Raw genomic sequence first — 25,251 nt, forward strand, 5'->3', positions numbered from 1 at the left:
TTTAACCAATTGCCGGTGGCAGAATGGCACTCATGAGCAAATCGCCGTAGCTGTACGGGCACTTTAAGGAGTATAGGGGGCACGTGCATGACATAGGAGCCAGTGCACGTGGCCTATGGCCACCAGGCTACCCGCAATTGCTCTTCGGAAGGACAGAACAGAGATCTGTCAATGATCTCCGTTCTGTCAGGGGTGAGGAGACTGATCTGTTGTTCCTACTGCTTAGGAACAACAATCTGTCTCCTCCCCCAGGCAGTCCCATTTTCTCACAGTTAAACGCTCCCTAGGACACATTTAACTCCTTCCCTGCCAGTGACATTTATAGAGTAATCAGTAGCTATTTTTAGCTGATCGCTGTATAAATGTCAATGGTGCCAAAATTGTGTCAAGTGTCCGATCTGTCCACCGCGATGTTGCAGTCCCAATAAAGATCACCGCCATTACTAGTATAAATTTTTTTTTTTTATAAAAATGCCATAAATCTATCCCTTATTTTGTAGACGCTATCATTTTTGGACAAACCAATCAATATACGCTTATTTATTTATTTTTACCAAAAATATGTAGAAGAATACATATTGGCCTCAACTGAGGAACAACTTTTTTTTTTTTTTTTTGGCATATTTATTATAGCAAAAAGTAAATATTGCTTATTTTTCCCAAAATTGTCGGTCTTTATTGTTTTATAGCACAAAAAATAAAAACTGCAGAGGTGATCAAATACCACCAAAAGAAAGCTCTATTTGTGGGGAAAAAAGGACGTCAATTTTGTTTGGGTACAATGTTACACAACCACGCAATTGTCCGTTAAAGCGACGCAGTGCTGCAAAAAAAGGCCTGGTCAGGAAGTGGTTAAGTCTTTCTGGGGCTGAAGTGGTTAAGCAACAATCAGGATAATTTTCCATGGGAGCAATCCCCATTGGATGTTTACCCACTGTTTAATCACAAAATTCAAATTTTTTAACCAGATCCATTGGAAACTCATGTCGCATGACGTGTGAAAATCAATGTTTCCCTATGGGAGCCGTCTTAACTGGTCCGACACAAGTCGGTCCGATTTTGAAAATGCTCCCTGTACTACTTTGGTCCGACTTTGATTCTACTTCAGCCCATTGACTATCATTGAAGTCTGATTAAAGTCTTGCATATTCCGACTTTGGCATGCGACTTGTGCTCTGATGATCTTGAGGGGGAACTATAAAAAAACCGGCATGGGTGCCCCCTCCAAGAGCATACCAGGCCCTTCAGTCCGATATGAATTTTAAGGGGAACCCCCTACGCCGAAAAAACAGCGTGGGGGTCCCCCCAAAATCCATTCCAGACCCTTATCCGAGCACACAGCCCGGCCGGTCAGGAAAGGGGGTGGGGACGAGCGAACCCCCCTCCTGAACTGTACCAGGCACATGCCCTCAACATGGGGGGTGGATGCTTTGGGGCAGGGGGGCGCACTGCTGACCCCCACCCCAAAGCACCATGTCCACTTGTTGATGAGGACAAGGGCCTCTTCCCGAAAACCCTGGCCGTTGGTTGTCAGGGTCTGCGGGCAGGGGGCTTATCGGAATCCGGGAGCCCCCTTTAATAAGGGGGTCCCAGATCCCGGCACCCCGACCTATGTGAATGAGTATTGGGTACATCATAACCCTACCCATTCACCTGGGGGAAAAAAGTGTCAATAAAAAAAACACAAGACCGGTTTTTAAAGTAATTTATTAGGCAGCTCTGGGGGTCTCTGCCGACTTGTGGGGGTCTCTTCCGACTTATTCACTCTCTCCGGCCTCTTCTCCCGCTCTCCGGTGTCTTCTGCCGGGCTCCTCCGCTATCTTCTGCCATTTTGCTTGCTCTTTTGCTAGCTTTGGCCCGGTCTTCTCTGTCGTCGTCTTCCCTCCGGTCTTCTTCTGATGACACGACGCACTCTCCCGCTGTAATGCCGTGTGCGCAACGACTTATATAGGCATGGGGCGTGGTCACCGGGTGATGTCATCCAGTGACCTCGTCCCTTATGACGTCACCGCCCGAGGCATGATGTTGTAATATTGAAGGCATATTGAGAGCCAGAAAGTTGGCATTCCCAGATTGATTAGCAATAGAGATTATTGTATTCAAGAGGTCTCCTTTTAGGTCAGATACACCATTACTGGAACTACAGATGGAATTGATCTATGTACATCTACCTTAACCACCTACCACAGAATAAAAGAATTAAAATTCTGATTGCATTGAGAAGGAAGGTCATGAATTGGCTTGGTTGGCTCCTTCTACGGAAACGCCTCACCAACTCTAGGATTGCCAGGCTTTGCATTGCGACCAAAGTGAACTGCTGTTGTGTGCTTGTAGGCGCCCCCCCCCCCCCTTCTTATTTATCCTAAAAAAAAAAATAAAATAAAAAATAAGAAGGCCAGTATGGTGGCGTGAATTTATGGGAGGAGCCCGGAGGGTATTTAAGCAGCCCACTCACCCATGCTCTTTGTCGGTTCAGTGCACAATACTACACGTCACTGGGCCGACTCTTCCCAGCTCACCTTATGTTCGTGAGTCATTTGATCGCAAGTGCATTTCGGCTTCTCCGTTTGTTGTCTTCGGCGGTTCCCACTCACTGTCGCAGGTAGTATTCAAACCTTTTCGTATCCTCTGCAAATCTTGCAATTCGTTATGCTTCCTATCCTGCATCCCTTTCGTAAAAAAAACTGCCTCCGAGTTGTTGTTGCCCATGTCCAGGCATTATTTAGCACAGGTGTAGTACATGCGTAAGTTCCTTCTGCCAAACATACAATTCATTTGTAAATCCAAGCCTCCGAGCCGCTGTCGGTCGTTGTCCGATATCACTCACCATAGGCTTCACTGGTTATAAGATTCACTGTCTATGAGGTTGCCGTCTCATCCATTTGCTGATGAGCATGTTTTGTTTGTACGGGTTCTGTGGCTTTTTTGTGGTGGTAATTAGACCCACCGGGTGCCTTTTCTGCACTCTTAGCCTGGGTGGTTGGTAGATGTTCGGTTTCAGAGTAAGGGGTGGCATACGCTCTACAACCAATTTGTATCAGATTAATTTAATACTCCTTACTACCGATTCGTTTCGGATTTATTTCATACATTTTACAATCGATTAGAATCAGTCATTTCTCTTTACAACGGATTCGTATCGGATACATTGCATACTTTCTACCGTTGCCATTAGTTTCCCCCATGCCGTGTGTTTTGGTTCCCGCAGCGGAACTTACAAATCGTTTGTACACGGTTCTTCTCTCATTTTTTTACCAAACCAAAGTTATTTTCTGTGCGTCATGCACGGCGCCACACCACACTCTTCGGGTGTGTTGCACACCCGCTCCAGTCCAATGCGAACCCGGTCACACACTCGCACTGTCGCAGGTAGGATGCGTTACCGTGTTTGTCATGTCAAAATTCATGACTACTCGCGGTATCTCCCGTACAATGTGTTTGGTTCCCGCAGTGGAACGTACAAATTATTTGTGCGCACTTCCCTTGTTCTACTTTCTACACCAAACCTTGTTGTTTTGCCTCATGCACGGCATCACGCCACACCTTCCCGATATGTTACACTCCAACCACAATCTGTCGCAAGCTCACTCGCATGGCTCACTTTTTGCAAGTAAGATTTGTTACCACATTCTTTATGTCCTATCAATTCGTTACCATTCGTTGTCTCCCATATCGTTCGTTAGTTGCCCCTACGGATCAAATGGACGTTGTCCTTATCCTGCTCGCTTAAAGTTATGGTAAGCTGCCAAACAAGCCAGGTGTTTCTATCCTTTTCTCAGTAACCCAATCCTCATTCGTTGAGACTCTTGCAGCCATGCAAAACCATCTCAGCAGCCTGTCACTCTTGTTGAGACCCTTGCAAAACGCAATATTGTCTCTGCTACTCCTCACTCATTAAAAAAATAAATAATACAGTGGAACCTTGGTTAACGAGTAACGCGGTTAACGAGCGTTTTGAAAGACTAGCAACTTTTTTTTTTTAAATCCTGACTTGGTTTGCGAGTGTTGTTTTGCAAAACGAGCAGAATTCAAGCTAATGTGGTATGCATTACCGCATTTGGCCAGAGGTGCGGGTGAAACTCGGAATGGTTCGTTTGGAAATACTTGGAATCACTCGGAAATACTCAGTTTCCGAGCCTTTCCGGGGGTTTCCGAGTTCAGCCGAGCTGTCCCTGAGTATTTCCGAGGCTCTCTGGCGCCCCCCTGCTCCCACCTTTGGCCACATGTGGTATTGCATGCAATAGAAGTCAATGCAGAACGAATTATCTTAGTTTCCATTGACTTCTATGAGGAAACTCGCTTTGATATGCGAGTGCTTTGGATTACAAGCATTCTCCTGGAACGGATTATGCTCGTAATCCAAGGTTCCACAGTATACAATAAACCTTTTACCACTACACAACCTCGACCCAGCAGCCTGACGCCCTTGTTGAGACCCTTGCAAAACGCAACATCGTCTCAGCAACTCTCTCGCTCATCAAAAAAAAAACAAAAACCGTTTGCCACCACGCAATCTTGGCCTAGCAACCGGACACCTCTTGAGACCCTTGCAACCACGCAAAATCGTCGCAGCAGCCTGATACCCTTGTTGAGACCCTTGCAAATGCAATACCGTCTCAGCAGCCCCACACTCATCGAAACCCTTGCAACCACGCAATACAGTCTCGAGCAACCTCCCACTCATCAAGACCTTTGTGACCATGCAGTCTCGCCTCAGCAACCTGACATTCATTGAGACCTTTGCAGCCAGACAAATCGTCTTAGGCCTCATGTACAGTGCTGCTGGTAAACAAACGTTTAGGAGCAGTTGGCCATTTTTTTTGTTCAGCTGCCCCCTGAACTCTCCTGTATTTTATCTTATCAGTACATGTACAGGGTCGTTTAGGCTGGATTCACACCTATGCAGTTTTAGTGCTTTTTGCATTTTGCAGATTTGCACTACAGTCCATTTAACATGGTTTCCTATGGAACACGTTCTGTAGTGCAAAATGCAAAAAGCACTAAAACTGCATAAGTGTGAATCCAGCCTTATAGTTGTTTCTAGGTAGTTGAGTTTAGAAGCTTTTTGGAACGCAAAAAAAAAAACAAAAATGGGTTCAGAGTGACAGATGTTCAGAGGCATTTGAAATGCCAAATGCCTGTAAAGGCTTGTAAATGCGGTAACTCGCGTTTAGCAGGGTTTCGTTTACAGTCGTTTTTCATTTTAACAAAAAAAAAAAAAGTTAGGCAATATTGTCTCAGCAGCTTGACACTCATTTGAGACCCTTGCAAAACGCAATATCGTCTCAGCAACCCCTCACTCATCGAGACCGTTGCAATCACGCAATATCGTCTCAACAGCCTGACACTCACTGAGACCTTTGCAACCACGCAATATCGTCTCCAAAACAACTTCAGACTCATCGAGACCCTTGCAACCACGCAATATTGTCTCAGCAGAACCAGACTGAGACCCTTGCAGCTACGCAATGTAGTCTCAAAAAAACAAACCTTCATACTCATCGAGACCCCTGCAACCATACAATATCGCCCCAGCAACCTGACACTCACTGACACCCTTGCAACCACACAATATCATCTCCAGTAGTATAAAACACTCGCCATCGCCATATAAAACACGCACCATCATGTAAACTCGCATACAAACTAAGTAAGCCACACAAGCGCGCAACGGCACTCAGTTGGCCATTCATCTTCAGTGGCACGCGGTCCACTCATCTTTTCTCCGTCTCTCTCCCTGAGGTTAGTTCAGGTTTCCATCCGGCACCAAGTTGGACTTTATCTCCCCAGAAAAACGTGTGTGTGTGTGTATATATATATATATATATATATATATATATATATATATATATATATATATATATATATATATATATATATATATATATATATATATATATATATATATATATATATATATTTTATAAGTGCTAGAAGTTTGTTTTAGATGAACATTACATGGCTGACCTAGAGTTTAGGAAAGATCATTTCTGGCCTTTTTTCCCGCCCAGAAATGCTTGTTACCATTTATTCTGTAAGAAGTTCAGAAACTTCTGTTTTGGGGTGGCAATACTTTGTTCCTCTCCTAGTTAGTAGTGCTTGTAAAGAGACTACAGGATATCAGTGAGAAAAACCCATCAATTGCAGCCACTGTGACCATCCCCTGCCCGCCCCGCCTGCAGAATTTAACCAGCACCACTTGCCCCAATGTAAGTAGTGGGTCAGGCAGTGGGTGACAGCGGCGAGCAGCCAATTAAGTGATGGGTATCGGAGCCGTGCTTCCTGATTGGTGGAGAGGCAGTTCAGTGTTCGTAAAAGAAAACGAATATTCACTTTTCTAACACATCTGGGTGGGCTCCATGCGCAATGCTTTGCGCTCCGAGTCCACCCTATATTGAAGCCTATTAGAGCCTATGGCTCTAATCAGGTGCTTCAAAAAAACAACCCTGCCCCTGTAATTTAGATGCCCGGCATCCTAAAAGGGGCCGGATGCCTGAATAGGGGTGGCTGTGGCGGCCATGGATAGATATAGGGGGTGGCGTGATAGAAGGGATAGCGCGGACGGGCCGCCACTGCAATAGCTGCAAAATAAATACATTGTGTGCACTAGTTGCCTTTTTAAACCCAGTTAATACCTAAAATTAGCAGTTACATCATCACTGCAGTGTACATAAACTGCACAGAAAGCAGAGAAGTGGGAGGGGCCCCAGCAGGATCACTGCCTGCAGGTGTTCCGTCAGATTAGGCGACCCGTCAGAATTGGTAGTGGAAGTGACTTATTTTTAACAGTAAACTGAGTTTATATGCTGAAATACAGTATTTGCAAATCCATCCGACTTTTTACATGTTGAATTATAAAAGCAGTGGGGTGTTCTGTCAGATTACCAAACCTGTGAGATCAGCAGATTTGCTGCTGCTTTTAAAATTCAACATCTAAACAGTCCATCCGGATTTCTAAATGCTGTATTTCACCTTTTTATAAGCTCCGTTTACTGTGAAAAATAAGTATAAAATACAAAACTCTGGTGGGTGTAACAAGATGTCCGCTTGGCCCCCCCCCCCACTATATCCTTACTGTGGAGTGTGGGGTGTAGCAAGATGGCGGTGACGGAACGTCACTTCCGTTACCTATTCTGACAGGTCGCTTAATCTGACGACACACAGGCTGCCAGAAAAGTACGGGGGGGGGGGGGGGGTGAAAACAAGTCCAGTCATCCTGCCTATGGTAAGTGAGCAGCAGTGATCAGTTTTTATTCTAGCTAGCTCCAGCACAGAGTATTTGTGCTAGAAAACTACACAGATCTGCAAGAAATGCTTCATTATTTAGAAAATATCTGCTTAAACTGAAGTTTGGCATTAAAAAAAAAAAATGCTAGTATATCCTCTTACTCTAGGATTCTGCCACACCTGTGAGGAAGTCCTGGTCTTTGGGGTGTGGGCCGCGTTGGCGGTAAAGCGCCGCGGGAGCAGGGCACTTTTAACGCCAATGAAGGGGTTAAAAGTGCCCGAAAAGCACCGCTGCCAAAGCGCTTTGCAGGCGGTTCGACAGCGCTGCCCATTGATTTCAATGGCAGGGGTGGTTTAGGATCGGTGTATACACCGCTCCCGCAGTACAACCCCAATTTCAAAAAAGGTTGGGACAATGTGTAAAATCATAAGTACATAATACTGTGAAAATCTCATAAACCAATATTTTATTCACAGTAGAAAAAAAAAAAATCAAATGTTTAACCACGTCAGCCCCGGAAGATTTGGCTGCTGAATGACCAGGCCATTTTTTCGGATTCGGCACTGGGTCGCTTTAACTGACAATTGCGCGGTCGTACGACGCTGCACCCAAACAAAATTGACGTCCTTTTTTTTCCCCACAAATAGAGCTTTCTTTTAGTGGTATTTGATCACCTCTGCGGTTTTTATTTTTTGTGCTATAAACAAATACATTTTTTCTCAGTTTAGGCCAATATGTATTCTACATATTTTTGGTAAAAAAAAAAATCGCAATAAGCGTATATTAATTGGTTTGCGCAAAAGTTATAGCGTCTACAAAATAGGGGGTAGATTTATAGCATTTTTATTATTATTTTTTTTTCATTTACTAGTAATGGCGGCGATCTGCATTTTTTATCAGGACTGGCGGACACATCTGACACTTTTGACACATTTTTGGACCATTGGCATTTATACAGCAATTAGTGCTATAAAAATGCACTGATTACTGTAAAAATGTCACTGGCAGGGAAGGAGTTAACACTAGGGGGCGATCAAGGGGTTAAGTGGGTTTCTAACTATAGGGGGAGGGGACTGACATAGAGGAAGTGACATATCGTGGTTCCTAGCTAATAGGAACTCAAGATCTGTCACTCCTCACAGAACAGAACAGGGATTTGTGTGTTTACACACACACACTTCCGCGTTCTGCCTCTCGTGCCCACGATCGCTCGTGGCCCGCAGTCATCGCGACCGTCGGCCACGAGCATCGGCACCCCTGCCGATCCCACGAGCCCATGTATAGCTACGACGGTTCGTGGGAACGTGCCGCAGTAAAATGACGGCAGCTGGTCGGCAAGCGGTTAAACTGAGAAAACGTATCATTTTAAGAAAAAAAAATAAGGTCATTTTTAAAAAACAAAACAAAAAGGCCTTTAAATTTTTATGGGCAAAAAGCTGGAGGGAGAGTATACAGGAGCCTGACCTTGCACCTGTGATCCACTGATCACAGGTACAAAACTTTGCAGGCATCTGTTTGAAAAAAATAGTAAATGCACATTTTTTTTTTTTTTTTTTTACCAGCAAAATATGTGCATTTATTTTTTGTTAAAGGTGAAGTTGCCCTTTTAACTTTCAACCTAAACAAAGAACATTAAACCTTACTAGACCTCCTAGATTTATGGTTTGTTTGGCATCTTCTTTCACTTTCCTTCTTTCTACCTTTTTTATCTCTTTTATACATGTAAACCGTATATGTGGTACTTACAGCCCTTAAAGTGACATTTAACGCTTCTTCTTTTTTTTTTTTTTTTTTTTTTTTTAAATTAAAATAATTGTGTTATACTTACCTGCTCTGTGCAAATTGTTTTGCACAGAGCAGCCCCGATCCTCCTCTGTTAGGATCCCTCTCTGGCACTCCTGGCTCCTCCTCTGTCGAGTACCCCCCATAGAAAGCCGATTTCTTTAGGGGCACTCGTGTGGGATCACTCCCAAGCTGCCCGGTCTGCGTGTATAGACTGGGTGGCCCGGCCCTGCCCCCTGATCCCTCATCACAGCATTTGAGTGACAGCAGCCAGGGCGGATTTGATTTAAATCAACTCGATTTAAATCATAATTTTTAAAGGGCAGCTGTCATCTCTGTCCCGCTGCGGCTCCTCCTCTGACCGCTGTTGACTCACCGACAGTCCCATTCACTTTAATAGGATGGCTGGTGATGCGGCAGTGACGGAACAAAGCGAGGGACGTGGCGGCAGCAGGCGAGTGGATGCCAGCTAACAGGTGCTGCCACGTTGCATCTGAAATGGCAGGTACTCTTTAAATGTAAGGACTCATTCCTGCTGGTAGTTATTATCTTTAATATTTGCAAACAAAATGAAGGTTTCTGATTTAGAGTAATAAGCTGCCAGGTTCGTAAAACGGCGAAATTAGAACCGATTCAATCATACAGTTTGTGTACATAGATTTGCAAAACAATGGGATAAAGGAATATTCCTGAACTTCGGTTTATCTCATGGTTACTGTGAAATTGTGTGAATGCATCAATGCATTTTGCTAAGGCCACCCCTGAAGGCATCACAGAGTGCTTGGGCTTGAAATGTATTCAGATGACTGCATAGGATATGTTTACATCTGCCAGGGTAAGGGCCACTGCTGGCAAAACTGAAAATAACAGATTCTGACATTTTGCTTGTGCAAATGCTTCAGGTAAATGGAGTCTATAGCAGTTATGGCTTCTGTTAGAGTGTGAAAATGTAACCACTCCTATATCAGACATGCACTGACTCACTGCAAACACCCGTTTTGTGCCAGCGCTTTATTGCAGCATATTACCAACCTTTATTCAGTCACTGCACCCTTTTATATCCTCCACAATCTCAAGGCGCCACATTCTAAAGCCTAAAAAAATTACATAACTCAACAGCATTCAGAAGCGTAGGACACCCAACATGAGAGGATTTATTTTTGCAATGCAAATATATCTTTGCATACTAATTAGTAGTCCAGCATTTCTCTTCAGCCACAGTTTCTCCCCCTCACTCAGCTAATATGACCCCAATGTGGGCAGAGCGGGGTAGGGAAGGGACAAAGATGTGGTGCAAGTGCTTGAAGTGCTCCTTATCAACTGTTGATGTCATTGGTTGGTAGGACAATGGATACTGGCCCTCAAAGTGCCCAAGGTTTAAATCCTGTGCAGTAAAAGCCTATGGCTTTAACCATCTGCCAGCTTGTTGACAGTTTTTGGGCAATTTTTAGGCATTTTGCCATGACATCCTGATTTAAAAAAGGCTGCTTAAGAAAAAAAAAATGCATTATAGTAATTTGTGTATAAGATCAGAGATTCTGCAACCACTGTTAAAGTAAGAAATTACATCACCTTTAAAAAGAAATGAATAAATAAATAAAAAATGAAGGCTTTATTGTGTAATTGCTCTTTCACTGAGATTTAGACATTTGTAATTGGCTATGAGGAGGAGCGGGGGCTGCCATCCCCCTGTCAGAACACAATAGCACAGCAGGGGAGATTGCTGTACTGATAGTTAGTATAGCGGCTCCTCCTGAGTCAGTTTTTTTTTTTTTTTTTTTTTTTTTTTTTCAGCTCTGCTGTGTTGATCGACAAAAAACTACTAGTGTGTATTCGGCTTTAGAGTCTTTCAGAAACTGGGAAGCAGAGCCCAGGAGGTTGGTAAACAATGGCAATTGGATCTCTGGTGGAAGGAAAATTTATTATATGTAGTTAAAGACAGAAAGTGAGAGGGAGGAGTGAGAACATGGGAGATAAGACGGGTATGAGAAGGAGAAATACTCCACCACCAGGCCTGATGCCAAGTTTAGGTGTGTTTAATTGTAAGCTTCCATAGAAAAATGTCATGTCAGAAGGCTCCGAGGCAGGTGTCTTCGAAGGCAAGAATATTCAGGAATGTTTTGCTTTCCTAGTGTTCCCCTCTCTGACCTGATGACCATGTCACAAGGACTGAAATCTTGAGAGAATCCCAAACTTTCTATTGTCACTTTAACAGGAATTGAATAAAATAAAATCCTTTTTTTAATCAAGTAATGTTTATTAAAGTGGTAGTAAACCGCTGCGTGTTTTTGCTTTGCAGGTTAAAAAAAAAATGTCAATGTGCTAATATGCATCACATACTTTCACATTATGTGAAACTTGCCTTAGAACTAAGCCTTCCAGCAGCGAGCTGTTACCGCTGAAGGCGCTTCCACCTTCACCCGGTCTTGCTTCCGGTTTGTGGACTCTGGCTGTGTGAGTGGCCAGAGCTGCAATTTTGTCACTCCCGTGCATGCACGTGGGACCCGGCATTTAAGGCACAAAAGGGTGGCCGTTTCCTTCAAAGCGCATGTGCCTGTGATGTCACCGGCTGCATCTACAGTAAGGCTACTTTCACACTGGGGGCGGTAGCAGTAAAGAGGTGCTTTACCGTCGTTTTTAGCTGTGCTTTTTGGCCTCTAGCCGGTCGCTTTTAACCTCCGCTAGCGGCCAGAAAAGGGTTAAAAGTGCCAGCAAAGCACAGCTGCCCAAAGCGCTGGCCATTGATTTCATTGGCAGGGGCAGATTAGGAGCGGTGTATACACCCCAAAGATACTGCTTGCAGGACTTTTTTTTTTTTTCTGTCCTGCAAGCGCACCGCCCCTGGGGCTGCAGAAGAGGCAGTTTACAAGTGTTTTTCAGGCACTATTTTTAGCGCAAAAAAAACGACTGTAAAAAGCCTCAGTGATAAGGTGGCCTAAACATCATCTCGTAAACAGTGCACGTGTAGGAGATCTTTACAGTACCTATAGGTAAGACCATAATAAGGCTTGCCTATAGGTAAAAATTATGCATGGGAGTTTACTCCTACTTTAAGCATTTTTCCACCAATTGAGCATACAATAAAAATTGTAATAATTAGAACACTTTGTTCCTCATACAAGATAGTAATATCCACAACCATCAACAATGCGCAATAATATTACAATAGGTACGACTGACTGGCTCTCAAACAAAATTGATGTCCTTTTTTCCCCACAAATAGATCTTTCTTTTGGTGGTATTTGATCACCTCTGTGGTTTTTATTTTTTGTGCTATAAACAAAAAAATAGCGACAATTTTGAAAAAAAACGCATTTTTTACTTTTTGCTATAATAAATACCCCCAAAAAAGATATAAAAACATTATTTTTCTCAGTTTAGGCCGATACGTATTCTTCTACATATTTTTGGTAAAAAGAAAAAAAAATCGCAATAAGCTGTTATTGCACGTTGTCTTGGGGTGGCCAAGCAGCCTGTGCAGTGGAACGTGTACACTGCACTGGGTCATGGCTGGGGACAAGGAGTGTGTGGAGAGATTCCTAGGTAAAGTCGTGATTTGATAAAATACCACAAGTTCTAATGTTAAAGGGGTGACTAAACCCTCCTGTCCTTTTCAGCCGAGGAAGCTGCCATCTTAGCCTCTGCTTGAGTTGGTTATGACACCAGCCGTATGATGTTTTGACAGTTTGGTTGGGGGCACAAGCAGATGTGACAGTTGGTAATCCCGACATGCCGAAAATGCAATTGTTTTTTGAAACTGATAAATGAATGGGTTTAGTTCCACATTAAAGAGGAACTGCAGTTTGCTCACATAATTTGTAATAAAAACATCTTTGCCATTCTGAAGCTTCCCTCCAACCACTTTGCATTTTTTATATATACTGTGATTCTGCACTTGCCAAATATGCTGCAGAAATCTCCCTGCATCCATTTTAACTGTGGGCAGCTGAAGCTGCTACCTGTTCACTTCCTGGATTTACACAGAAGCGCACCTCCGGCCCTGCAGCTCTCATTAGCCCTATTATGATTCATTCTCCCTCCCTTCCTGGCAAACTCTTTCAAGAGAGAGAGCTGTGCATGATGTCATAAGCCTAGGCTAATGACCAGACATGAAAGAGGAAGTGGGCTGGATAAGGTATTTACTGGCAGAATTTTTATTTTTACTATCCAAACAACAAGGGCAGAAGATTTAATAGATGGAAAGTTGAAAGAAATGACTGAAGGGTCCGCTTTAACAACACTTGGACTCTGCCCTCTCATACTCACTGATACCTACTATTGACCCCTTCACTCAGTGCATCACTTACCCCTGCACTCTGCATCGCGCACCTACTTACTATAGAAGAGTAATATCCCTTGAAGCTCCTCCCACTCTCACACAGTTTTGGCACACCCACAATTCGCTATGCATACAGCAGTTTCTCTACCCATGTTTGGCAAAGGCATTTTGTTTTTATACTACAAATTTCTGCCTCTTGTTTACAAAATCTGACTTTCTTTCAGGGGTAAAAATTTTGGGAGGGGGGTGATTTTGTGAGTGGCTTCAAAAGAGCTGTGGTTTGTGGGTGTATTCAGTAGGGTGTCCTCGGATTTCCTTATGAAAATCTGGTGATCTTTTTTTATGGCAGGATCTCAAGGTATTCTTTTTAAATCTGAAGATTTAAAACCTTGAAATTAACTTTTTGCAAGTTATAACTGATATGAGATTTTTGTGATCAGGTTTAAATTTGTAAGCAAATTCATACAAAATGACATAGAATTATGGCGACAACCATACACATTTCATAATGTTCTAATGTTACCTTTAATTTATTACACTAGTATTTATAATGCTTGTTGAAATGAGTCCTCCTTTTCTTAGCTTGGGAAGTGAATGAATCCTTCATTTATTTCTCTATACATGTACTGAAACGCTCCAGTCTGACATTCTAGAGAAAAATGCTGCATTGTTTGGCGAAAGGACACGTCTCCACAAGAGTTTAAATTGTAGACTTGCTCTAATGGACATGCTGGTATTTGCCTGTCTTAATGATTCTACCTTTTTAAAAGGAATGTTAAAGGAAAATGAAGATAATTGCTTTGCAAGCAAAATGACATCCATTCACAGCTAGCTTTTTTTTTTTTTTTTTCTACCAAAAAGTTTCTTCCACTCATCACTGGTATTGCATTCCAGGGGGGTAGAGAACACCCTCAATCCCATTCACTGCTTTTACCCATATGCACACAATTTGAGGTAAAAGGGTACCTTCCCTACTGCCTTATGTTTGATACAGTGAATGCCTTTGGTGATGAACAGACCAAGGGGATTTCACACGTAAAGGAATGCAGAGATGATGGTTTTCATTTTTCAATACTGGGATATATGGTTATAATAAAAATGAATTCCAGGAAAGGATATATTATACATGGTTACATTAGTCCAACCTTGGACCAATGTGGCTATTTATATACCATACCTGGTAGATGCCCCTGGAAGTTTTAAATACCCGGCTACTTCCAGGTCCCACGCCGAGCTGCTGCATTCTGAACACAGGAGGTTGGCTGCTCTGCATGGATGCCCTGTGGAGAATTCTTTGGGTTTTCTAAATGAATGCAAAGTACTTGGCTGTTCTCCTCCAAAACAACACGGTCAGGTTAGGCTTGGCTGTTCTCCTCCAAAACAACACAGTCAGGTTAGGCAACTCCAATCCTGAAGTCAGTCTTCCCTGTTTAGCTGCATGCATGTGCTAGGACTGACGGTAACTACCCATTGGAGCGGTTCCATTTGCTCAATTCCACTCCAGAACTCATCAACAAAACATCTTTACACAGTAAGACAATTTGTCTTTCTCTGCACAAGGTGATTTGGTTACAGCCACAAACAAAGCTGTCACTGCTGTGGTAGCTTCTGTCCCTGGCATTGTCAGAAAGCTATTTTTTTTTCTTTGTGTACATGTGTATACATGTGCTGTGTTATCTCCCTACAATCCAAATTCATTCGCTACTAACAATAAGATCCATTATGCAAAATCGTGCTGTGTTCAATATAAATATTGATATGTAAATGTGTATTTATACAAATCTATTGCAGTGAACCACAAAAAAATAAGTTTGATATACATAACACACATTCCAAAATAAATTCCAAACATATGTGCATAAATGACTCTTCAATGGTGATCACGTTTGTTTGCAAAGAAGACCGTCACCAACCCCACTGGGCAAATGCTCAACTTTTAGGTTGACCCTCACTACAAAACTCAAATTAGCATATGTACCAAGACCCAGAGGCAACCAAGAACAAGGAAACAAATGTCTTTAACCAGATTCAGCCTGTATATGTAGCCCAGATTATTCTATTGTGTGACTACAAAGCTCAGTTCAACTTCTGCCTCAATCAGGCAAATCTTCATGGCTATGTCTGTAAAAGCACCTTTCGAGATCTTCAAAGCAGTGATGTCTGGAAGGAGAAAGCTTAATGCTGCAGTAGTGAAGTCGAAGCTGTCCTGCTCACAGTATGTGTGTTCAGTGTTTGGTCACGTGTGACGTGATCAGTGCTCCTTATGTCACATGTGATGAAATATGTTGGGTTGAGTTACAGCGTTCCTGGACTAAATACACACACTGTGAGCAGGAGGGCTTTCACTTAACTACTGCGGCATAAAGAGACCGAGAGGTGCTTTTATTTGTAAGTGCATTACAATTTTTAATAAAGTGTTTTTAGTGATCACAGTGAGCAATATGGTCTGTCATTTCTATCTTTGAAACTGAAGGTTACATATCATCCATGAAAGCTTGACTAATTGAGGCAAATGTGGAGCTGGGCTTTGTAGTTCCATAGATTAATAAACTGGGCTGCATATATGGGATGGATCTAGTCGTAGACATTCGTTTCCTTACTCTTGGTCCTGTTGCTTGACACGTGCTTATTTGAGCTTTGTAGTAAAGGTCAACCCAAAAGGTTGAGCGTTAGCCCTGTGGGGTTGGTGAAGGTCTTCTTCTTTTTTTTTTTTTGAAAACACAATTGATCACAATTGAAGAGTGATTTTTTTTTTTTTTTCTTTTTTTTTTACACATGGTTTTTGGAATTTATTTTGGACTTTGTTATGCATCTTAATTTATTTTTTGTTAATTTCCATAGATTTGTATAAATACACATTTATATTATATCACTAGTTTATATTGAACACAGCACAGCCCAAGTGGATTCTACATCACAATTTTTATTAGCACATGAATTTGGGTAGTAGGAGGATAGTGCACTACGTTTTTGACATTGTTTGTCAATTTGTACTTCTTTATTAGGGCTGTTGCGCAACTTTATTCATACAAACTTTTTTTTTTTCCTTCACTTGCATTTGAAGATGGTAAACACTGGCTAGTAGGTCCGTGCTGTTTTGGAGCCTGATTTTTGGTATATTAGCTAAGTGGTGATTGGGGACAACTTTTATTGTTTTTTTATAAATTCCATTTTTAATTTAGCTTAGATAAGGCTGAAGGTGTCTTTTTAATTGTAACACAAACTTTTGGTGCACAGAAAATAGCCGATAAACATGTTGAGTGATGTTAGTATTTTGCTTTATAAATACTGTAGTTCAATGAAACTGCTGTTTTATGGAAATTAAATGAATTTACTGATATTTAGTTTCTCCATGCACAAATGTGTTTTTTTTTTTTTTTTTTCTTTATCCTACAGAATGGCATACCCATATCAGCAGCCATCAGGGTTCCCTGGATTCCCAGGCTTTCCAGTAAGTATTTTCAAAATGTGTTTGCTATTACTTCTAATGCTGTAAATTGCATAATTATTACTAACACTTTACAGTTATTGCATCACTTGAAATTTCAACATAAACAGCACCTCTGCCTTCTGACATGTAACTAGCATTCAAGTGTACTGTAAAACATTTCTACTATTAACAGAATAGAGGGGTTCTTAGACTGAGTGTATTCTGAATACTTCTAAGGCCTCATGCCCACAGACATTTTTACAGCCACTTTTTTGAGCATTTTTTGCAGCTTAAAAACGCCTCTCCAAGTTAGCCTATGGCCTCATGCCCACCATGGCGTTTTTGAGCTGTAAGTGGCATAGGCTTTTTTAACCACTTAAGGACCGCCTCACGCCGATGTACGTCGGCAAGGCGGCACTAGCAGGCAAAATCACGTACATATACGTGATTTGCCTCCCGCGGGTGGGGGGTCCCCGGTGCCCGAGGCGGTCCCGTTTTGTTCCCCGGCGATCGGAGTGGAGGGGGAGGCCATCCGTTCGTGGCCCCCCCCTCGCGATCGCCGCCGGCCAATGGGAACATTCCTTTGCTGCTGTATGCTAAACAGCAGCAAAGAAAATGATGTCATCTCCCCTCGGCTCGGTAGTTTCCGTTCCAGCGCTGAGGGGAGAAGACATCAATGTGAGTGCACAACACACACACACAGTAGAACATGCCAGGCATACAAAACACCCCAATCCCCCCCCCCCCCCGATCGCCCCCCCCCCGATCCCCCCCCAATCACCCCCCCCGTCACAAACTGACACCAAGCAGGTTTTTTTTTTTTTTTTTTCTGATTACTGCATGGTGTCAGTTTGTGACAGTTACAGTGTTAGCACAGTTACTGTTACCCCCCTGTAGGTCTAGGGTACCCCCCTAACCCCCCCAATAAAGTTTTAACCCCTTGATCACCCCCTGTCACCAGTGTCGCTAAGCGATCATTTTTCTGATCGCTGTATTAGTGTCGCTGGTGACGCTAGTTAGTGAGGTAAATATTTAGGTTCACCGTCAGCGTTTTATAGCGTCAGGGACCCCCATATACTATCTAATAAATGTTTTAACCCCTTGATTGCCCCCTAGTTAACCCTTTCACCACTGATCACCGTATAACCGTTACGGTTGATGCTGGTTAGTTCGTTTATTTTTTATAGTGTCAGGGCACCCGCCGTTTATTACCGAATAAAGGTTTAGCCCCTTAATCGCCCGGCGGTGATATGCGTCGCCCCAGGCAGCGTCAGATTAGCGCCAGTACCGCTAACACCCACGCTCGCAGCATGCGCCTCCCTTAGTGGTATAGTATCTGATCGGATCAATATCTGATCCGATCAGATCTATACTAGCGTCCCCAGCAGTTTAGGGTTCCCAAAAACGCAGTGTTAGCGGGATCAGCCCAGATACCCGCTAGCACCTGCGTTTTGCCCCTCCGCCCAGCCCACCCAAGTGCAGTATCGATCGATCACTGTCACTTACAAAACACTAAACGCATAACTGCAGCGTTCGCAGAGTCAGGCCTGATCCCTGCGATCGCTAACAGTTTTTTTGGTAGCATTTTGGTGAACTGGCAAGCACCAGCCCCAGGCAGCGTCAGGTTAGCGCCAGTAGCGCTAACACCCACGCACGCACCGTACACCTCCCTTAGTGGTATAGTATCTGAAGGGATCAATATCTGATCCGATCAGATCTATACTAGCGTCCCCAGCAGTTTAGGGTTCCCAAAAACGCAGTGTTAGCGGGATCAGCCCAGATACCTGCTAGCACCTGCATTTTGCCCCTCCGCCCGGCCCAGCCCAGCCCACCCAAGTGCAGTATCGATCGATCGATCACTGTCACTTACAAAACACTTAACGCATAACTGCAGCGTTCGCAGAGTCAGGCCTGAGCCCTGCGATCGCTAACAGTTTTTTTGGTAGCTTTTTATTGAACTGGCAAGCACCAGCGGCGTAGTACACCCCGGTCGTAGTCAAACCAGCACTGCAGTAACACTTGGTGACGTGGCGAGTCCCATAAGTGCAGTTCAAGCTGGTGAGGTGGCAAGCACAAGTAGTGTCCCGCTGCCACCAAAAAGACAAACACAGGCCCGTCGTGCCCATAATGCCCTTCCTGCTGCATTCGCCAATTCTAATTGGGAACCCACCACTTCTGCAGCGCCCGTACTTCCCCCATTCACATCTCCAACCAAATGCAGTCGGCTGCATGAGAGGCATTTTCTTTATGTCCTCCCGAGTACCCCTACCCAACGAACCCCCCCAAAAAAGATGTTGTGTCTGCAGCAATCGCGTATATAGGCGTGACACCCGCTATTATTGTCCCTCCTGTCCTGACAATCCTGGTCTTTGCATTGGTGAATGTTTTGAACGCTACCATTCACTAGTTGAGTATTAGCGTAGGGTACAGCATTCCACAGACTAGGCACACTTTCACAGGGTCTCCCAAGATGCCATTGCATTTTGAGAGACCCGAACCTGGAACCGGTTACAGTTACAAAAGTTAGTTACAAAAAAAGTGTCAAAAAAAAAAAATATATAAAATAAAAAAAAATAGTTGTCGTTTTATTGTTCTCTCTCTCTATTCTCTCTCTCTATTGTTCTGCTCTTTTTTACTGTATTCTATTCTGCAATGTTTTATTGTTGTTATGTTTTATCATGTTTGCTTTTCAGGTATGCAATTTTTTATACTTTACCGTTTACTGTGCTTTATTGTTAACCATTTTTTTGTCTTCAGGTATGCCATTCACGACTTTGAGTGGTTATACCAGAATGATGCCTGCAGGTTTAGGTATCATCTTGGTATCATTCTTTTCAGCCAGCGGTCGGCTTTCATGTAAAAGCAATCCTAGCGGCTAATTAGCCTCTAGACTGCTTTTACAAGCCGTGGGAGGGTGCGCCCCCCCCCCCCCACCGTCTTCCGTGTTTTTCTCTGGCTCTCCTGTCTCAACAGGGAACCTGAGAATGCAGCCGGTGATTCAGCCAGCTGACCATAGAGCTGATCAGAGACCAGAGTGGCTCCAAACATCTCTATAGCCTAAGAAACCGGAAGCTACGAGCATTTTATGACTTAGATTTCGCCGGATGTAAATAGCGCCATTGGGAAATTGGGGAAGCATTTTATCACACCAATCTTGGTGTGGTCAGATGCTTTGAGGGCAGAGGAGAGATCTAGGGTCTAATAGACCCCAATTTTTTCAAAAAAGAGTACCTGTCACTACCTATTGCTATCATAGGGGATATTTACATTCCCCGAGATAACAATAAAAATGATTTAAAAAAAAAAAAATATGAAAGGAACAGTTTAAAAATAAGATAAAAAAAGCAAAAAAATAATAAAGAAAAAAAAAAAAAAAAAAAGCACCCCTGTCGCCCCCTGCTCTCGCGCTAAGGCGAACGCAAGCGGCGGTCTGTCGTCAAACATAAACAGCAATTGCACCATGCATGTGAGGTATCACCGCGAAGGTCAGATCGAGGGCAGTAATTTTAGCAGTAGACCTCCTCTGTAAATCTAAAGTGGTAACCTGTAAAGGCTTTTACAGGCTTTTAAAAATGTAAAAAATTTATTTTGTTGCCACTGCACGTTTGTGCGCAATTTTAAAGCATGTCATGTTTGGTATCCATGTACTCGGCCTAAGATCATCTTTTTTATTTCATCAAACATTTGGGCAATATAGTGTGTTTTAGTGTATTAAAATTTAAAAAAGTGTGTTTTTCCCCCAAAAAATGCGTTTGAAAAATCGCTGCGCAAATACTGTGTGAAAAAAAAAATGAAACACCCACCATTTTAATCTGTAGGGCATTTGCTTTAAAAAAAATATATAATGTTTGGGGGTTCAAAGTAATTTTTTTGCAAAAAAAAATAACTTTTTCATGTAAACAATAAGTGTCAGAAAGGGCTTTGTCTTCAAGTGGTTAGAAGAGTGGGTGATGTGTGACATAAGCTTCTAAATGTTGTGCATAAAATGCCAGGACAGTTCAAACCCCCCCCAAATGACCCCATTTTGGAAAGTAGACACCCCAAGCTATTTGCTGAGAGGCATGTCGAGTCCTTGGAATATTTTATATTGCGACACAAGTTGCGGGAAAGAGACAAATTTTTTTTTTTTTTTGCACAAAGTTGTCACTAAATGATATATTGCTCAAACATGCCATGGAAATATGTGAAATTACACCCCAAAATACATTCTGCTGCTTCTCCTGAGTACGGGGATACCACATGTGTGAGACTTTTTGGGAGCCTAGCCGCGTACGGGACCCCGAAAACCAAGCACCGCCTTCAGGCTTTCTAAGGGCGTGAATTTTTGATTTCACTCTTCGCCCTTCCCTCCCCAAAGCACCTTGTCCCCATGTTGATGAGGACAAGGGCCTCTTCCCGACAATCCTTGCCCGGTGGTTGTCGGGGTCTGTTGGTGGGGACTCATCGTGATCTGGAAGCCCCCTCCCGTTGTACCCCTACCCATTCACCTAAATAAAGTGTAAAAAAACAAACATACTACACAGGTTTTTAAAGTCTTATTAAAGCAGCTCTGGCTCTTCTCCTCTCTCTCTGCTATCTTCTGCTCTTTTTCTGGGTCTGCTCCCCTCTCCGGTCCTTCTCCGCCATCTTCTGCTCTTTTGCTGGGTCTTCTCCCCTCTCCGGTCCTTCTCCGCTATCTTCTGCTCTTTTGCTGGGTCTTCTTCCCTCTCCGGTCCTTCTCCGCTATCTTCTGCTCTTTTGCTGGGTCTTCTCCCCTCTCTGGTCCTTCTCCGCTATCTTCTGCTCTTTTGCTGGGTCTCCTCCCCTCTCTGGTCCTTCTCCGCTATCTTCTGCTCATTTGCTGGGTCTTCTCCCCTCTCCGGTCCTTCTCCGCTATCTTCTGCTCTTTTGCTGGGTCTTCTCCCCTCTCCGGTCCTTCTCCGCTATCTTCTGCTCTTTTGCTGGGTCTTCTCCCTCTGTTCTTCTTCCAATGTCGACTCGACGCGATCTCCCGGTGTAATGCTGGGTCCGCCATGCGCAATGACTTATATTGGCATGGGGCGGGGCCACCTGATGACGTAGTTAGAGGACACGCCGCTTGTGATGTCAACACCCGGGGCATTATGGGGTACAGCTTTGAGGCTCATAGGAAATTCAACAATTGGTAGTTTGTTGATAGCTTTGGAAATAGTGATAAGAGGCACTATATGAAATGCTCATCCCTGATCATACCCCCTCCCCCATTTTGTATAACTGCAGCTTATCTCAGTGTGTGTTACGGTTTGTTGCTATGGCCCTGGAGACTACAATTTCAAGAGAGCTTGGCATAAAAACATATGTGATGGTTCTTAGGAGTGGTTTTAGTGGGTGGGTACCCTGGGCAACAAAAGACAGAGGTATGCCAATTGAAGTGTAACAGGAGAAACTGGCAAGGCATCTCTGCTGGGAACTCCCAAACATGTCAGTGTTGCTTAGAATAAACTACTTGAGGGTGGGATAGCAACTTGTCACCCAGTGCTTGGGCAGTCTGCAGCGGTGATCAGTTACCATTACTGGAAAGTGTTTGCCTGGTGTAGAAACATTATTCATTGCATCCAGACACTTTGTTTTATCCAAAACCACTTGTTGCATATACATAGTACTTTCAATTTCACAACTAAAAGCTCAGATTTAACTTCTGAAAATCTTTTAGTTGAAAGTGGAATTAAAACTACAATTACATTTTGTGTGCAGGCATCTCTTTAGTGCAGGAGAGGCTTGCTATGACACACATATATACGTGTCTGCTTGCAGTCTGCTATTGAATGTTAATGCGCAGTTCAGCATGCATTCCTGGCACACGGCAGCTGTGCCCGGAATGGCTGACTCCCATACTCGTGTGCGGGATCACCTAGGGAGAAGCTTAAGTAGCAAAACATGTCGGGCTAGTGTGCAATACCTGCAATACCTGCTGCTGCGATTTATTACTCACCTGTATATGATGCTGACCACCAAATGTTTATAACCCCATACTGCCTAGTTATAGTATGCTTTGTCTGTTTTTTCTTTTAAGCATATTATGTTAATAAAAATTATGTTTTATCTATAGTAAGTCAATTGTGTATCTCTATATTTGACACCGTAAAAATCCCCCTATCCCCTTTCTTGATGTGCTGTGATGTGTTTTCCACTTCTAAATGATAATTGGCTGTATGATATAATGTATAATAAGGCTCACATGATCTGTTTTATAGGCTGGTGACCCTGCATATGCTCCTGGTGGCCAGCAAGGATTTCCTGGTGGGCAATATCCACCCGTTGGTGGGGGCGCATACCCACCAGCAGCTGGAGGTGGATACCCACAACCCGGAGGATACCCTGCTGCTGGTGGCTATCCTGGTGGGATGCCTTCATATCCTCCTCAAGGTATGTTGGGCAATATCTATCTTTAGTTTTACACCAAGTGAACCTATCACAAACCTGGGCAATTTGGCCAATTTGATTATGCATAAGCTAAAGTGCATATGCAGCCTCAATAACTGCATGACAAAATGCTTAGTAGGTATAGATAGCTCGGCAGCCAAAATTATTCAAGTTTGGCACTATCCCTTCTGCCATCTGTCCTTTCAATATATGTTCTTTAACCTATCCGCTTCATTGACCAGTATAGAGATTTGGGAGGCAGGAGAGGTGTGTACAAGTTAAAAGTTTAAAAAAAATTATAGCAGGTTTTTTTTTTTGTTTTTTTTTTTTGGAGGGGGGGGGGGGATATATCTGGCATGTGGTTTTCACTGAAGACAACCACTTTTGTGTAATATTTTTTTTTCACTGAAGGCAACCACTTTTGTGTGATATATTTTTTTTTTCATGTGCCCAGTTTGACTTGCCTTGTGATCTGTTAATTGCAGTGGTATTCCCACTAATTATGTTTTGTTTGTTTTTTTTATTATTTGTTTTGTAGTATGTATTGATTTTGCTCAGTACATTGGTTGTACCCCATTGTCCCTGTAATGACTGGTGCAGGCATCAGTTATTCCTTTGTAAAATGTACCTTGACTAAGTGTGCTATTATATTTGTGCTCTTTTTTTCTTATTTTCCAAATGATATTTTAACCAGATCTACCTACTCTCTCCCTCCCCAATTCCAAAACCTTTAGGTCCTGGATATGGAGCTCCGGGTCAAGGTGCAGGATATGGAGCTCCGGGTCAAGGTGCAGGATATGGGGCTCCAGGTCAAGGTGCAGGATATGGAGCTCCAGGTCAAGGCGCAGGATATGGAGCTCCTCCCGGTGCCCCAGGTTATGGACAACCAGCTGGAGCGCCAAGCTATGGTGGACCTGGTTACGGTGCCCAGCCTGGTGGATTTGGAGCTCCAGCAGGAGGACAGTTTGGGGCTGGAGGATACGGTGCTCCATCAGGTGGTGCCCCTGCAGCTGGTGGGTATGGTGCACCACCTAGTGGGGCTCCAGGATATGGAGGATACCAGCAACCTGCTGGACAGAGCTATGGAGGAGGCGCACCAGGTAAGGGGAATGGTATATCAAATTTTACAGACCATATCAGTAGAAATGTTTGTTTTTGTACAACCCCAATTCCAAGAAAGTGGTATGTAAAATCTACATCAAAACCGAATGCAATGATTTGCAAATCTCATAAACCCATATTTTATTCATAATAGAGAACACATCAGATGTTTAAACTGATAAAATGTACCATTTTAGACACTGCCCGCTGGGAGGGCGTACATGGATGTCCTCCCGTTTCAGTGCTTATACCAGGATGCTGCCTGCACCTACAGGCATCATCCCGGTACCATTCTTTTCAGCCTGCGATTCCATGCAATGCAAGAACAATCATAGCGGCAGCCCTCCGACGCTTTTACCAGCTTACCCATGCGATCGGCATCTCTTATGACTCTGAGGCCCAGGAGCGACGTTATGCCGTCTTATTGACCCCAGATATCTCCATAAAGAGGACCTGTCATGCCCTATTCCTATTCCAAGGGATGTTTACATTCCTTGGAATAGGAATAAAAGTGATCAAAAGAAAAAAATTTAAGGGAAAGTATGAAAATAAACAATAAAAAAAGTAAACATTTTTTAAGTGCCCCCGTCAAGCAAACGCATACGTATGTCGCGCCCACATATGTAAATGGCGTTCAATCCACACATGTAAGGTATCACCGTGAACATTAGCACGCCATCCTCCGATGCTTCTACCCGTGCGATCGGCATCTCTGACTCTCAGAGGCTCGGGTGCAACGTTATGCTGTCGGTCCCAGACTGACAGTTTTAAATACTACTGTGTACTCTCCATAAATAGGAGAGTACATTGGCGTGAAAGCAACAATTCTATCCCAAGAACCCCTCTGTAACGCTAAACTGGTATCCTGTAAAAAAATTTAAAGCGTTGCCTATGGAGTTTTTTAAGTACCGAAGTTTGGCGCCATTCCAGGTGTGTGTGCAATTTTAAAGCGTGACATGTTGGGTATCTATTTACTTGGCGTAACATCTTTCACAATATACAAAAAAATGGGGCTAACGTTAGTGTTTTTTTTTTTTTTTCATGAGAAAA

The 25,251-nt window shown here is 43.3% G+C and overlaps 1 protein-coding gene across 2 annotated transcripts in view; it reads left to right on the forward strand.

Annotated features, from left to right (window-relative positions):
• ANXA7 (annexin A7) overlaps positions 1 to 25,251 on the forward strand; it is a 92,746-nt gene that overhangs the window by 14,842 nt on the left and 52,653 nt on the right. For both annotated transcript variants that reach the window (XM_073596499.1, XM_073596500.1), the window contains exons 2-4: positions 16,686 to 16,740; positions 22,932 to 23,103; positions 23,835 to 24,200. In XM_073596499.1, the coding sequence (XP_073452600.1) occupies positions 16,687 to 16,740; positions 22,932 to 23,103; positions 23,835 to 24,200 (592 nt within the window). In that variant the 5' untranslated portion in view covers position 16,686. The remainder of the gene's footprint in view (positions 1 to 16,685; positions 16,741 to 22,931; positions 23,104 to 23,834; positions 24,201 to 25,251) is intronic.

Source organism: Aquarana catesbeiana, linkage group LG08 (assembly GCF_042186555.1).
Source record: "Aquarana catesbeiana isolate 2022-GZ linkage group LG08, ASM4218655v1, whole genome shotgun sequence".
In the NCBI taxonomy this organism is placed as follows: domain Eukaryota; kingdom Metazoa; phylum Chordata; class Amphibia; order Anura; family Ranidae; genus Aquarana; species Aquarana catesbeiana.